The 14,151-nt window shown below is 61.2% G+C and overlaps 1 protein-coding gene across 1 annotated transcript; it reads left to right on the plus strand.

The window, feature by feature from the left end:
- The first annotated feature begins 2,379 nt into the window (after positions 1-2,379).
- Positions 2,380-9,441, plus strand: FOSL2 (FOS like 2, AP-1 transcription factor subunit). Its single transcript, XM_008048965.1, has 3 exons — positions 2,380-2,627; positions 6,488-6,595; positions 8,499-9,441. Exons 1-3 carry the CDS (start codon positions 2,391-2,393, stop codon positions 9,015-9,017), a joined length of 864 nt encoding a protein of 287 aa, XP_008047156.1. The 5' UTR covers positions 2,380-2,390; the 3' UTR covers positions 9,018-9,441.
- Positions 9,442-14,151: the final 4,710 nt, after the last annotated feature.

A 14,151-nucleotide genomic window follows, 5' to 3' on the forward strand; every position in this document is an offset into this window, starting at 1 on the left:
TGAAGCTTGTGTGTCTGGTAGAGAGGCTTCTCCCGGAGACAAGCCTCTTTTCAGAGCCAGGCCCCTCTGGGGATGGGACATTGTTTTCCTTGCAGCTTGGAGCCACTGCATCATCCAGATGGCTTGGCCTCCTGTTGGAAACAAGGTGTACCTGCGTTTTGTTTCGGAGGCAGTCATTACCTCCTGCCTGGTTTTTATTGCCGTCTTGTTTTGTCTAGACTGAACATGGCTGCAAGGAATCTGGCTGGAGCACCCGAGTATCCTGCCGACCTGCACGCGGTGGCCTGGGGTGGGAGGGGTGGCCGGCGCACCTCTGAAGGGTCTCAGGCTCCAACTTGCTTCCCCAGGCCTGAGACAGGGCCCTTGCCGAGTGGCTTCCCTGGGTGCTTTCCTGGGAGGAATGTGAGGCCCTCACGGAGGCGGGGCAGCGAGGCTGCGGGGCAGCGAGGCCTCTGGCCTTCCCAGCAGAGCCTGGCCTGGGAGAGATGCGGAATGACCGCAGTGGGTGTGGCCCGGAGCCCAGGCGTCTGCAGCCGCCATGGAGGGGACGGCCGCGTGCGGGTGACGCAGGCGCCTTCCCCCGGAGGGTGTCCTCGGCGTCCCTCGGGGCTCTCTGGGGCCGCCTGGCCACCCGAGCCACGTGCCTGTCCCGGGAAGGCGGAGCGCGTGGCGAGGTCAAGGGTGCTCGGGCCGGCACAGTAGTCCAGGCCAGCTCCGCGGTGCCACCCGCCCAGCTCTGCCCCATGGCAGACCTCGTGTCCGCCCTGTGCGTGCTGTTGGCCTTCCTAGGGGCCGCTGGGCGGGCGCCCAGGACCACAGGGCCAGAAGGCTCCTCGTGAGATCCCAGAACCCCTCGCGCCGGCATGATCCCAGCGTCCCTCGCGCGGGCAGCCTTTCTCGCAGGATCCTAGCATCCCTGGCGCCGGCTGCCCTCCTTGCGGGATCCCAACATCCTTTGCGCCAGCATGATCCCAACATCCTTCACACCGGCAGCCCTCCTTACTGGATGCCCCGGCCTGGGGCCGCGCACCCCAGGAGGGCCCGGCGCCATCAGTCTCTGGAGTTCTCCTGCTCCGCTCCAGGAGCCCAGAGGTGTATGTCACAGGAGGGTGGGCTGGTGCTCCGGTCCTGGCCCGGTCTCCTAGACTGGCGTGAGGCCTGCAGCAGTGTGACAGCCCTGGCGGGGTGTCACTGGGTGAGGGTTGTGGACCTCCCGGAGGGCAGGTCAGCGGGCGGGGGGGGGGGGGACACCAGGGCCGGTGCCGTGCAGCCCCAGCGGGCTGCGCCCCTCAGCCTCCCCGGTCCACACCACCTCCAGTGTGGGGGTGATGGTCCTCTCGCCTCGAGGAGAACCCACGGTCCCCTGGCTGGGACGCTGGCTGGTGTCTGTCTGCAGTGAGTGCTACCACTGTGGTGATGGTTGCTGCCGGGGTCAGCTGCAGCTCAGTGGGGGCTGTTTGGGGGCTTTCTGCAGAGACAGGGATCCTCTGAGGGTCGCTGGGGGGGGGTCTCTTCCCCCCCATCTTAGACCTGCCTTGGGGGGCCAAGGCCAACCGCGCAGGCACGAGGCCATGCTAGCTTGTACTCTGTCATCATTGTCCATTTCGAGTAGGTGCTTCCTCAGCATGTCCCAGGAGCCCTGCAACGGGCTCTGGGCGCAGGCTCAGCCGGGAAAGCATGATACTGGCCGTGCCGGTTCCTGCAGATACATCCGCCAGCACCGCTGGTGCGCATGTGTGTGTAGGTAGAGAGGCCCTGTGGCCACCTGCCCTCACCAGATGCCAAGGAAGGGAAAGGAGGGGCACAAGGACAGCCATGGGACCCCACTGCTCATTGGCTCAGGGGTTGGAGGACAGCGGTGTGTGGACCTGGTCTTGTCCCAGTGGGCATCACGGTATCCTGGCCTCTTTGGAAAGCAGCAGGCAGCTGCTGTGCTGCCCGGTCTCTGCTACCCCAAAGCCGCTGTCGTGTGCATCATTGCAGGTTTTCTGAGCTGGGCCTGGGGATACTTGGCAGGTGACTCGGGCCTGAAGGCCCAGGTGCCACCTCACACGTGCGCGTCCTGAGGCTCCCTGAAGGCCTGCCGGGCATGGTGAGGGGCCTCATCTGTCCTGGAAGTCATTTGGGGTGTGGCGGCATCTTCATTGAGCCGCCTGGAGATGGGGCTGTGAGGACCCCCATCAAGGAGCAGACAGACTCAGGTCCCTGGGGGAGTTAAGCTCCCTTGGGTTCTCAGAGGTTCAGGACTTGTTAGGACGTGTCCAAGGATCCCCACTGTCTCGCCGGGCTTCGTCTCAGCTCTGCCTGTGTGCACATGCTCAGGGTCTTGCTGTGCACATGCAAGTTGGCTCAGTCGCATCTTTCTCCTCCCCTAGAAATTCCGGGTCGATATGCCTGGCTCAGGCAGTGCCTTCATTCCCACCATCAACGCCATCACAACCAGCCAGGACCTGCAGTGGATGGTGCAGCCGACTGTCATCACCTCCATGTCCAACCCGTATCCCCGCTCGCACCCCTACAGCCCCCTGCCGGGCCTGGCCTCTGTGCCCGGGCATATGGCCCTCCCAAGACCTGGCGTGATCAAGACTATTGGCACCACCGTGGGCCGCAGGAGGAGAGACGAGCAGGTACTGCTGAGGCGGCGGGAAGGGCCCATGCGGGCAGCCTCCCGTGCAGGCGGGAGTGGACCAGGGCCTGTCCCGGGAGCCCCGGAAGGCAGGAGCACGTTCTCCCATCACCAGATGCAGAGCTGAGAACAGAGTTGGGGCTGCCTCTGTCCTCTCACCCATGTCCCTCAGAATCTCTGTGCCTCAGTCTCCTCAGCTGCAAGGGGGCGCACGGTCCCTGCCCACCGGGACCTGTTCCGCTTTGATGAGGTTGTGTGGCAAGGCGTGTTGCCAGTGGCGAGGTGCCAGGCACAGAAGGGACTGTAGAGCCCTGCCATGGCAGAGGGGCCATGCAGTGGCCAGAGAACCCTGGCTGTGAGTCTCAGTGAGTTAGCCCTCACATGTTCCTTGTTTGATATGGGCCAGGTCCCTAGAAGCCTTGCAGGGTCAGACTGAGCTGGTTCTGCTGCTGTGATCGCCTGTTGCTCCTCTGTGTCCTAGGCCTCCAGCTCAGAGCAATAACCCGTCTCCAAGGCCTGCAAAGCATCTTCCGGTGACACCAGGGCCTGTGGAATCTGTTGGGCTGCGTTGGCGGACTGATGGAGGGTAGAGGAGGCCAGGCTTCAGCTCTTCAAGGGGCTCGGCCTCAAGAGGGAACTGACCCGGCTAGGCAGGAAGCCAGGAGGTGGGGAGGCTCCGCCCTGCAGGCAGCGGCTCCCAATACTCAAAGGCTCCTTGCCTGCAGGGAGTCAGGGCCATGCTGCAGAGAGATGCCAGGGCCTTGCAGGATCTGAAAGAGAGCCTGGTGCCGCTGAAGCCCCAATCCTAACCCTAACCCTGCTGGCAGGCTCAGCAAGTGGGTGGGGAGGTCTGGACTAGCTCCCCGTTCTCTGGACTCCTGTGCAGTACTCTGTCTCCAGGGCCCTGCCCCCGGGAGCCAGGGAAGGGAACATGCTTTGGCGTGGCATTCCTCTCCAGATGCAGTGTCGGCCTGGAGCACTGCTCCAGTGACAGCCTTGGGCACCCTCCGGTGTCAGCCCCACCCGTCCCACTCTGGCTCCCCTGCGCCCTCAGTGTCCCAGTCCAGGGACCTCTTGAGCATGGTTCCCAGTGGATAATGGTGATGTGGTGCCAGTGGTCCTAGGCCACTTAGAATACAGCACCCACCTCTCCAGGGAGCTTCCTCAGGAGCCCTGCCTCTCCAAGCACAAAGCCAGGTCTCGCATCCCTCCCCACTGCTGTGTTCTGTCCATGGAGGACTGCAGTGCAGGCCCCCAGGAAGTTCATCTGGTGGGCACTGATGGGTAGAGCCGCTGGGTACTGGGCTTCTGCTGCTGAGCAGTGGTCAGTGCCCTCCGGGGCTTCCACAGTTGTGGCTGTGAACGTGACTGTGGCGATGCTCGGAGTTCTCTGTAAACATGCTCCTCCAGGGAGTCCAAGGCTAAACCCTGATTGGTCACTGATGAGCTGGAGCCTCCCAGGACATAGGTGGCCCCGAGTCAAGTGAGACTTATCAGGCCCTAGACCAGCAGAACAGCAACCTACCCGTGTAGACATACTCAATCTCCGTGCTTATAAATTTAAACCCAGAAGGGTCTCTGGAGACCAGCTTCGTTTGTCTTTCTCTGAACTCATTTTATCTTTTTATTTTTATTTTTATTTTTTTGTGAGTTGGAGTCTCACTCTGTAGCCCAGGCTGGAGTGCAGTGGCATGCTCACAACCGCCCCAGCATCGACCTTCCAGACTCCAGCGATCCTTTCGCCTCAGCCTTCCAAGTAGCCGGATTTACAGGCTCACGCTACCACGCCCAGATAATTTTTTTGATTTTATTGTAGACACGAGGTCTCGCCAAGTTGCCTGAGCTGGTCTCAAACCCACGGGCTCAGGCAATCCACTTGGCTCGGCCTCCCAAAGTGCTGGGACGACAGGCTCAGTTACTGAGCCTGGTCTGGACTCATGTGAAAGATGAGGAAACAGGCCCAGAAAGGTGAAGGGTGCCGTCCAGAGCCACACACTCAGCAGCAGAGCCAGGGCCGGAACACACCTCTCTGCCCTCAGCCCTATGCTCAACCTCACACCACCTAGGTGTGCCCCAAGCACATTGCCTAGAGAGTGTCCTTCTCTTTGAGGTGAGGAGGGAGCAAGGAGCATTTTTCCCCACCTCCACCGGGAGTCACTTGCACCACTGCCTTGAGGAAGCCTGGGCAGCAGAGTCTTAACTGTGGCCGTGGGTTCCCAACCTAGGGCAGCTCCCTCCTGTCTCCCAGCCCTGGGAAGAGCTTGGTACCGGAGCTGGCCTGGTGCTCTGTGGCCTCCTCGAGAGCCTTCCAGGAGGTTCTGACTCTGAGGCAGCGGCAGGGCAGTGCGTGGCTCACGGGTGGATGCTCGGGGCCGACATGCTTAGGCTGTAGCCATGCCCATCTCCCTGCGCCCCGCACACTTCGAGTGTTGGCAACACCCATGGGTGGCTCCAACCCTGCCAGGTCAGGGAGAGATTTTGAGACCGACATGAGGCCAGACATTGTCCAGAGCAGCAGGGGGAGAAAGTCTTGCAGTGGACCACGCTGGCCCCCCTCTCCTCTGCCCTTGTCAGCGAGGGGCCTGTGTATTCACTGGCCATCGGGAGCCTTAAGCCCGGGCTGCAGCAGGTCAGCTCTCTAGTGACCTGTTGGGCTCAGGTAGAGACCGGTTTAGGAACGGCGGCCATTCAGGGCTGTGGCCTTATGGCCTTGTGACCTCAGGCTGTGGGGTCATCTCAGCGGAGGCAGGAGCGTCCTCTCTGATGTGGTGTCTAGTTTTGTTGCTCATTGTCCCAGCACAGACTGCCAGGGCAGCAGGGAGCATCCTGGGACTCTGACCTGGCCCTGTTGGGACAGCAGCTCCTTCCCTTGTAGCGTGGCCAGCAGTCCAGGCCACACTGCCATAGGCAGCTTCTCTCCTTAATAGGCCCCTGAGAGCAGATCCAGGCCATGTGCCTCTTGACTCTTCTGTGCCTCCAGTAAACATGGGAGGGCATAGAGGAGGCATCAAGGAATCGAACAGGGATGGCCTTGCCTTTCGCCCTGCTTTCTGCTCTGGCTGCAGCCCTCTCCCTGTGTCCTCTCTGCCTGAGCAGGCTCTGGGGTCTCAGCTCTGGAAGAGCCCTGTGTGACGGTACACTGACGCAGGTGACAGGCCCCAAGCTGTCTTGTGGGAAGTGCCTGGTCCCAAGCCTTTGCAAGGGCTGTGTGGTTCACAGATCACCCCCAAGTCCTTAGCTCAGGGCAGGGACACAAAACTGGGTTCTTTCTGTGGAGTGAGGGTACGGCGGGCTGCTGGGGCTATCCTACCGGGGCTCCTTCCTCTCCTGTGGTGTGTGCTGTCCAGCCAGGCACACAGCTGAGTCATTGGGCAGCTGGCACTCTAGGGACACAGGACATCGGAGTGCCATGGCACCTTCATCCCTCACGGTGGTGGCAGAACCTCCCTCAGGGGTTCTTACCTGCGTGGGGGCCCCGGGTCCAGCAGCATCACTACATGGGGATAATGATCCTTGCAGGCAGCCAGTGCTGGGGGAGCTTGTCTCCCTTGGAAGAAGTTGCCAGGCCTGACTGGCAGGGGAAGTGTCCCGCTCCCCACTCTGGCCTGGACTCTCATTCAGGGCTGACTTGACAATGCGTGCCACTGTGCTTGGGCCAGTGTGTCCCTGGCCCATCACTGCCTGCCCTGCTCCTCCTTTAAACGTGTGTATCCCTTTCAGGGCAGGGTCACTGAGCCCGCGCTCTGGGCCTCTGGGCCCAGCCACCTCCCTTGCCCCCGTTCTCCCTCCCTGCTGCACACGGGCCTCTTGCCTCATGTAACATACCCTGCTCTAATTGTGCTCCTTGACTTTGGCCTCTAGCTGTCTCCTGAGGAGGAGGAGAAGCGTCGGATCCGCCGGGAGAGGAACAAGCTGGCAGCAGCCAAGTGCCGGAATCGGCGCCGGGAGCTGACGGAGAAGCTGCAGGCGGTGAGGGGCTCTGCGGGTGTGGAACGCTTCTGGGTGGGCTGGAGCAAGATCCAGGGCTCCCCCCAACCCCCCCTAGATTGCCCACAGGTGCCCTGCAGATGAGTCAGTAGAGCCAGAACATTCCTTCCCTGGGGCACAGGCTGCACAGTCCCGGTGAGAGGAGGAAGGGCGCTGACTTCAGGCACTAGCCGGGCCCAGTGGGAACTGGCCACCCTCACGCCTCGCACATCTTGCCTGCGTGTTCTCACAGACCTGCCGGGGTTCCTGGGGCAGTGGCGAGGGTGTGCTTGTCACCATCCCCAGGCCAGGGCAGTTCCAGCCACCCGTGCCCACCACCCTCAGGCATGGCCCTGCCTGGCATAAGCATTCTGGCTTGGCTTGGGCAAGGGTGAGGTCTGGATGAGACAGGTCACGTGCCAGATGGGTGGTATTTTCTCAGGGTTTTCTTTTGCTTTTATGGGCCCATGGGTTTCCCACCCCCAGCACTATCACAGAGCTGTGGCCTTGCTGCCTTATTCTGCCCTGTGAGTCACTCCTGCACGCTGTCTGTCTGCCTAATCTGGGACCCATGGCCTGGCCCTGCCCTGCCCTCTTGTGAGCTAGACCTGAGTGGCGTCATGGCCCCCTCCAGAACCCAGCACAGGAAGGGCTGGGAGCCATGTGGAGCGGCCCAGCGCCAGGCTGAGTCTCTCAGGCAGTGTTTGCAGCGAGAGGAGGCGAGGGCTCTGCTGGTGCTCCTCACAGTGGTGCCAGGGTAGGGTGGGGACACATCCCAGCACCAGGTTCTTGCTCCCAGGTACCACCTGCCTGCCTGCACGCCCATCTGTCCCTCCTTTGGTCCTCCCTCCTGGGTGCTGATGATTCCTGTGGTGCCTAGAGTGATTTCCTGTGGGGCTGGGGGGCACGTAGAGCTCTCCCTCCCCAGGCAAGGCAGGCCGTGGGTGACCAGCACCACACAGGGAGCCCTTGGCAGAGCCCCCGTGCTGACATCTTTGGCTGGTGCTCCAAGGGACCATCCCCAAGCATCTCCCGGGGCACTCCTGACCTCCAGCCCAGAAGGGCCCTGCCGCGGCCCCTGAGGCTCCCCAACACCCCGCCCAGGAGTCTCCCGCCTGCCCCTCCCTCGCCCTGACCCTGCCACCCTGGCCCCCGAGCCACATCCTCCACAGGAAGCCTCTCTGGCTCGTGACGTTTGTCAGACCCTTAGACAGATGGAAACTTTTTTTCACTCCGGAATCCGCTGTTCTCGGCTTCCTGAGGCTCCTGCATGTCTCCTCGCTGGCAGCGGGAGTCTGTGTTGGGGAAAGGAGGGGAGGGTGGTCTCACCCACCTCTCCCACCCGCAACGGTTCCTCCATGTGTGGTCACTGGCTCTGGGAAGAGGGCTGAGGCCCTGCGCGGGGTGGCCCTCTCACGGAATGTCCTTGGGGCCCTGTCCTAACACGTGCTCCAGGTATCAGAGCAGATGGGGGAGGGCCAATGACCCCCACAGGCCTGGCTGAGCCCCGCGTTGAGCCAGCCCTGTCTTGGGAGGTGTCACGGCGGCTCAAACGTGTCTGGTCCTCAGGGCTGGCACGGGTCGAGGTCCAAACTGAGGGGAGCTGTGTCCTGAGCCCCTTCTCTGTGCAGACCTCTCCCTTACTGCCTCCCAGGGTCCCCAGGGGCAGTCCTGGCTCCACGGAGCAGCTGTGGGAGTCAGTCGGGGCGGCCCTGCCTGCCGGCTCTGGGACTCCGGGCGCGTTAGGAAACGCCTCTGAGCCTTGCGTCCTCATCTGCCAAATGGGGCGATGATGACATCTGCTCCCATAGCTGCCGCGGGACTGGATGAGGTCATCTCTCAGTGCCAGCACCCGCCCTCCTGGCTGGCCCTGTCCCGCAGGCGCCTCACTCCTCCCTCCCCGCAGGAGACAGAGGAGCTGGAGGAGGAGAAGTCCGGCCTGCAGAAGGAGATCGCCGAGCTGCAGAAGGAGAAGGAGAAGCTGGAGTTCATGCTGGTGGCGCATGGCCCCGTGTGCAAGGTCAGCCCCGAGGAGCGTCGTTCGCCACCAGCGTCTGGCCTGCAGGCCCTGCGTGGCGGGCCCGGTGCAGCGGGTGCTGTAGTGGTGAAGCAGGAGCCCCTGGAGGAGGACAGCCCCTCGTCCTCGGCAGCGGGGCTGGACAAGGCCCAGCGCTCTGTCATCAAGCCCATCAGCATCGCCGGGGGTTTCTATGGGGAGGAGCCCCTGCACACGCCCGTTGTGGTCACCTCCACGCCCGCCGTCACTCCGGGCACTTCCAGCCTCGTCTTCACCTACCCCAGCGTCCTGGAGCAGGAGTCGCCCGCATCACCCTCTGAGTCCTGCTCCAAGGCACACCGCAGAAGCAGCAGCAGCGGGGACCAGTCGTCAGACTCCTTGAACTCCCCCACCCTGCTGGCTCTGTAACCCAGCGCCCCTCCTCCCAGCTCCCGAGGGCCCTCGTCACTGCCTCCTTCCCAGGGACCAGCACTTTCCGGTGCTCTGGGACACAGGAGGGGGCCCTGCCCCAGGGCTTCCCAGCTCTGGGGCCTGTGGACGTGGTGGTGAGGCGACAGAGGATGCAAGCTGATCCCTTGCCCGTCTTGACGCGCCTTGGAGGACTGGGTTGGGACTTGCGCCCCTCTTTGTTTCTGCAGAGCCTGCTGCTGGCCTGGGTCGTGCCCTCATTCTGCTGTCTCTGGAGCAGTGGTGTCCCTCCTGCCCACCCAGCATGCCCAGTGCCTTTCTGTTTTCCTTCCCTTGGCCTGTCCCCTCAGGGTCAGGGTCAGGGTCAGGATCACTCTCTGCTAGTGTCTATCAAGTCTGCCATGACATTTCACCTGGGTGGTTTGAATATTAAAGCTCTTCGTATCTGGAGCCGGACGGCAGGTGCCTCTTCTGCGGGCTGACTTGTCCAGAGGGGACAGTCAGAGTGCAATGCAACCCCTTCCCCATCCTAGTGCCCCCCAGTGCACTCTGGAACCACTGCAGAGATGCTGTCACCCTGGGAGGCCCAGAGGACCCTTCCTCCCACCTTGGGATTGACCGAGGAGGAGTGGCTGGGCCAGAAGACGAGGTGTGCATGAGACAGCCAGGCAAAGGCTGGGGTTGCCAAATGCCTCGTAACCAGGGCAGGAGTCATGCTAACAAGGCCACACAGTGGCCCAGCCAGCCTCCCTCCTCCCGTGACCTGAGCAGGGCGTCTCCTGTCATCGTGGCCTCAGTGTTCTGCCCTGGACCCTTCTCTCCCCGTGGAGAGACGTCCTTCCCGGGAGCCACAAGTCACTGCGTCACTCCAAGTCCCTGCCGGGCTCCACCCTTCTCCCAGCTTAGCACTCAGGGTGACACCACCCATGGAGATTTAATGATCCTGACCTGGACCCTCCTGATGGCTGGGCTGGCTGGAGAGGGAGGGAGACCATAGTGCTGGGGGCGCTTGCTGCAGCCCTCTGTGGCCATCCACCGCCTGGTGGGTCAAGTGTCCCAGCCCTGGGGTCGTGCTGTAAGCAGCTGGCCTGAGCGGTCGTGGTGGCTCATGGCTAATGCCAGCCCTAGTTTTCTGTTGAATCTTCCTGGCTGCTGACATTGGAGACAGGGCATGCTGCTTCCCACGGCAGGAGGGCTGCTGCTTCCCACGGGGCTGGGGGTGGGGGTGGGTCCCGCTGGCTCCAGCAAGGGCACTGCTCTGCAGGTCCCTGCCTCCCTCCCCAGGGCACAGCTCCTGCTGGGCCTCCTGGCAGGCAGAGTTGGAAGGCATCTTGGGAGCAGTGAGCTGGCCAGAACCAGCCAGTGCTGGACTGGGGCCTGAGGGAGGCCACGTCGTGTCGGCTTGGGTGTGGCACCCACCCCAGAGCTCAGTTTCTGAACTCGGCTCTGGAGAGAGCTTGGCACATGCCCAGGCGGGTCCCTCGTGCACCACACCCCCTGCTGGCATCATCTTCGTGACCCACCCTCACGCCTGGACACGGAGAGGCACAGAGCACGCCTCAAGCCCCACCCAGCAGGACTGGAAGTGACGTGTGCAGAGCCAGCCACCCAGAGACAGGAGTCCAAGGAAAAGGATTTGGTCCAAAATACTTAAAAACATAACTTCCCACATTTCTTGGCTGTGATGCTGCCCTCCTGGTCTCCCAGGGCCAAGGAAGAGCTCTGCTAAGAAGACGGCTTCGGATGAGTCCAAGAAGCAGAATTCACTGGGAGGAGGCTGGAGATGGGTGGAAACATCTGGGCCCAAGCAGTGAAGACAATTCCCTCGCAGTGGGCAGCCGGGGTGGGGTGGGATCTGGCTTTGTATTTACAGCCCTTGGATAATGCTGCCTTCTGGTCTTTTATTTCTGAAGCCCTCTTGCACACCAGTGGCTCAGCCTGGATCCCAGAGCACGTTGCACCCTGGGACTCAGGGCTAGGCTGGACACCCTGAGACAGAGCCTGGCATCCTTTGGGATTTCAAGCCACGTTGGTGTTGGAGCCGGCAGAGAAGATGGACAACTGGCTGACCACAAGACTGGGGGAGCAGGGTCTCTCAAGACCCCCAGCCTTGTTCTAGAAGGGTGTTCTGCCTCCCTGAGCCAGGGCGGTTTGAAGGGCTGGGTCCTCACCCCATTATGAGCACATCCTTGGGTTGCGGTCTCCTGCTCACCCCTGGGTCCTCTCATGGTTCTTCAAGTCCAGATGCCTAACCCGCTCTCTGTGGCTCCAGCTGAGGGGCGGCTGTTGGCTCTGCCATGCTGGGGTTGGAACTGCTGGGCGTCCTCCGTTTTCAGCCATGAAGCAGTGGTTGTGAACTCGGCTGGCTGCAGGTGGCCCTGGGGCGGCACAGGGCAGGCATGTGGTCCCCTCGCCACCCGGCTGCCTTTCGGGAACAGCCCTCCCTGGCCAGGTGGATAGCAACAGCTGCCGACCCAGGGAGGAGGGGGTCCTGGGTAAAGCTCGACACTGTGAGCCAGCTCAAGTGGGGTGGTCCCCAGGGGTTTCCAAAAGAGGCCAACATGCAGCCACCGGACCTCCTCCCCAGAGACAGCACTGGGACTCTCTCCTCCCTTTCCTTGATGGGCCAGCAGGGCTCCTTGCAGTCTCGCCAGGCAACTTCACCTGATTTCCTTCCAGTCAGACATCTCCGTGGCCTCTTCAGGAAAGAGAAGGACACACAACCACCAGGTGCCAGGCACTGTGTTGGGCACTTTCACACAGACCCTCTGGGACAAGGCAACGGGGCACGGGCGTTCACCGGCACAGGCCCCGGTAACAGACAGACGAAAGCACTTGGAGACGAGGAGGCCTTCCGCTGAGATCCCGGTGATGCAGCTTCCCTCGGTGTAGGCCCTCCCAGAGCTGTCCCTACACTGTCACTGTCACCAGATGGCCCCTGCCTGCCACGCACTCGTGGCCCTCCTGGGGACTGGAGGGGCACCTGCGTCCCCGGGAATCTGGACCAGTAGGGCATGTGGTGTGTATGCCTTTCTTCAGCCCTCGAGTAAAGGGTCTTGCTACAGTCTGCTTGCTGAGTCGTCTTGGCATCCAGCTAAAAGCCAGCATCTCTATTTATTGGCCGGCCGATGTGTGTGTGTTCGCGCATGTGTGCGTGTGTGTACGTGTGTGTGCGCGTATGCATTTCCAGCCGTGCCGTGTCCTGTAGCTGTCCTAGAGGCAGCCCGGCCATCCCACCGCCCACGGCAGCTCCCGTGCTCCTGGCGTTCGGCCGCACATGCACAAGGGCTGCGCTCCAGCACAGGGCAGCAGGTGCAGGTGGGCCGGGTCACATTTCGGGGATATGGGGAAGGGAGGGGGAGAAGAAACGGACATTTCTGTTGTTATTTATTTTAAAAGTTTACATCTCCCTTGTGTCGTATCAAGCCTCCATAGAAACAGACAGCATTAAAGCACTCCGCTCCTCCTCTCTCGCTTCTTTGATTTTTAAATTTAGGATGATGATGCTTTTTGTTTCTAAAGTGATTGTGACTTGTGCTGTACAAACTGTATTGAGGGGTTCTGTCCTGAAGGTGGATTGTCCCTCCGTGGGGACAGTGGTCACCCAATGTCTACATTGTGAGGGAACACAACAAAATGACTTATCTGTATGACTAGAAATTGATTCCGTTTCTTTTACTTTGTGTTTACTTGAGGAAGGAGACATTCGACTTTGTGTCAAGGCCAGGTGGCCTCTGGTGGGAGGTGTGTGTGCATGTGTGGGTGTGTTGTGGACAGTGACGAGTTCTGTGCACCCGTGTTGAGACATGTCGCTGGAGTCAGCTCTGAGACCCTGGGGCAAACACGTGTCCAAGGTTCCGTGGCTCTGTGGGGACTTCAAAGACCTTTTTAGGCACCTATGTCCTATCAAGTGGTGGTGACATGGTCCCCGAGGGTCCCCCACAGCCCTGTGTCTGTGTGTAGTCCTGAAGGTCGAGGGGTAGCCTGGTCCCAGCATTTCTGGTGGTGTCTGCCGTGTTTTGCTGTTTTGCCATTTGTAACACAAGCCTGCAGTGTCTGCACTACAGAAAGCTTGCTAGAAAAGCTTGCTACTGTGGAAGAAAGAAAACGTGAACCCTCCTTCCCCCTGTGGTTTTTTTGTCAGCTTCTCCACTTCGGTCGAGCAGCATTTTGTAGAATAAAATGGATGGAGATGAAGAGCCTCTGGCTGGTGTGTCCCTCCTTTTTTCCCCCTCCTGTGTCGCTTCTCACCCCTCTGGTTCTGCCCAGTCTCTGGCCTCGCGGGTGGACTTGGTCTCTGCCACTGGGGGTGGCAGGGAAGGGCCTGCAAGGAACCTCTTGCTGCAGGGTTGAGGGGTGGGTGCTAGGGGCTCTGGGGCCTCTCCCCCTCTCCTCTTTTTCCCCTCTGACCCCTCTTCGCCCCTCTGTCCTGCCTCCTGCTTCCCAAGGCCTAATTATCCCCTGACAGATGTGTAGGCGTTGGCCGGCCATGGGGAGTTTGAACAGGTTGACTCTGGAAACCCAGAAATCTTCAAAGCACCAATGACATGCCTGGCTCAGGTCATGGTGGTCTGATGAGATCACGTGCCAGAAGGGAGTGGGGAAACAGCTGGCATGTGCAAGTAAGTGGTGACTGCGTCTCCAGGCTTCCCGTCTGAGAAGTCACAGGACATGAGGCATGAGGCACAAGGCAGGGTCCACTGGGGTGGCGGGGACATCTGTCCTGGGTATGCCCCTTCCAGTGTGAACATAGGGCACATCTAAGGAGTCAACCCCACAGTGTGGCAGCTGATGGCAGATGGAGTCCGAGAATCCCACGGCTTTCTCTGGTGTGCATTAGACAGCCCAGGACACAGGCTTCTGCTGCAGGCACCAAGAGCACTGCACTAGGAGTCCTGGGGCCCTGACCCAAGGCCTGCCCCACTGCCTGGCTGCTGGGCGGAGGCTCTGCCCTCTGACCCCTCGCTTTCCCTCTGTAAGGTGTGGGGCACCTGTAGTGTCAGGATAGCGCCCACTTGGGAGGGACGGTCATTGCCCTACCTTTCCCTGTGGGTGAGTTGGGTTCTGGACGCCTCAGTGTGGCCCGTGAGGACCTCTTCTGCCCAGTGTACAAGGGAACACGGAAACAGGGCGT

Source organism: Carlito syrichta, unplaced genomic scaffold, assembly GCF_000164805.1.
Source record: "Carlito syrichta isolate Samal-C Ts95f unplaced genomic scaffold, Tarsius_syrichta-2.0.1 Scaffold130382, whole genome shotgun sequence".
Taxonomy (NCBI): Eukaryota; Metazoa; Chordata; class Mammalia; order Primates; family Tarsiidae; genus Carlito; species Carlito syrichta.

Bases quoted from the DNA above. Each gene is read 5' to 3' on its own strand.
- FOSL2 (XM_008048965.1), top strand. From the start codon at position 2,391: ATGCCTGGCTCAGGCAGTGCCTTCATTCCCACCATCAACGCCATCACA. The intron at 2,628-6,487 runs GTACTGCTGAGG...TTTGGCCTCTAG, and splicing joins GCAGGAGGAGAGACGAGCAG to CTGTCTCCTGAGGAGGAGGA. The intron at 6,596-8,498 runs GTGAGGGGCTCT...CCCTCCCCGCAG, and splicing joins TGACGGAGAAGCTGCAGGCG to GAGACAGAGGAGCTGGAGGA.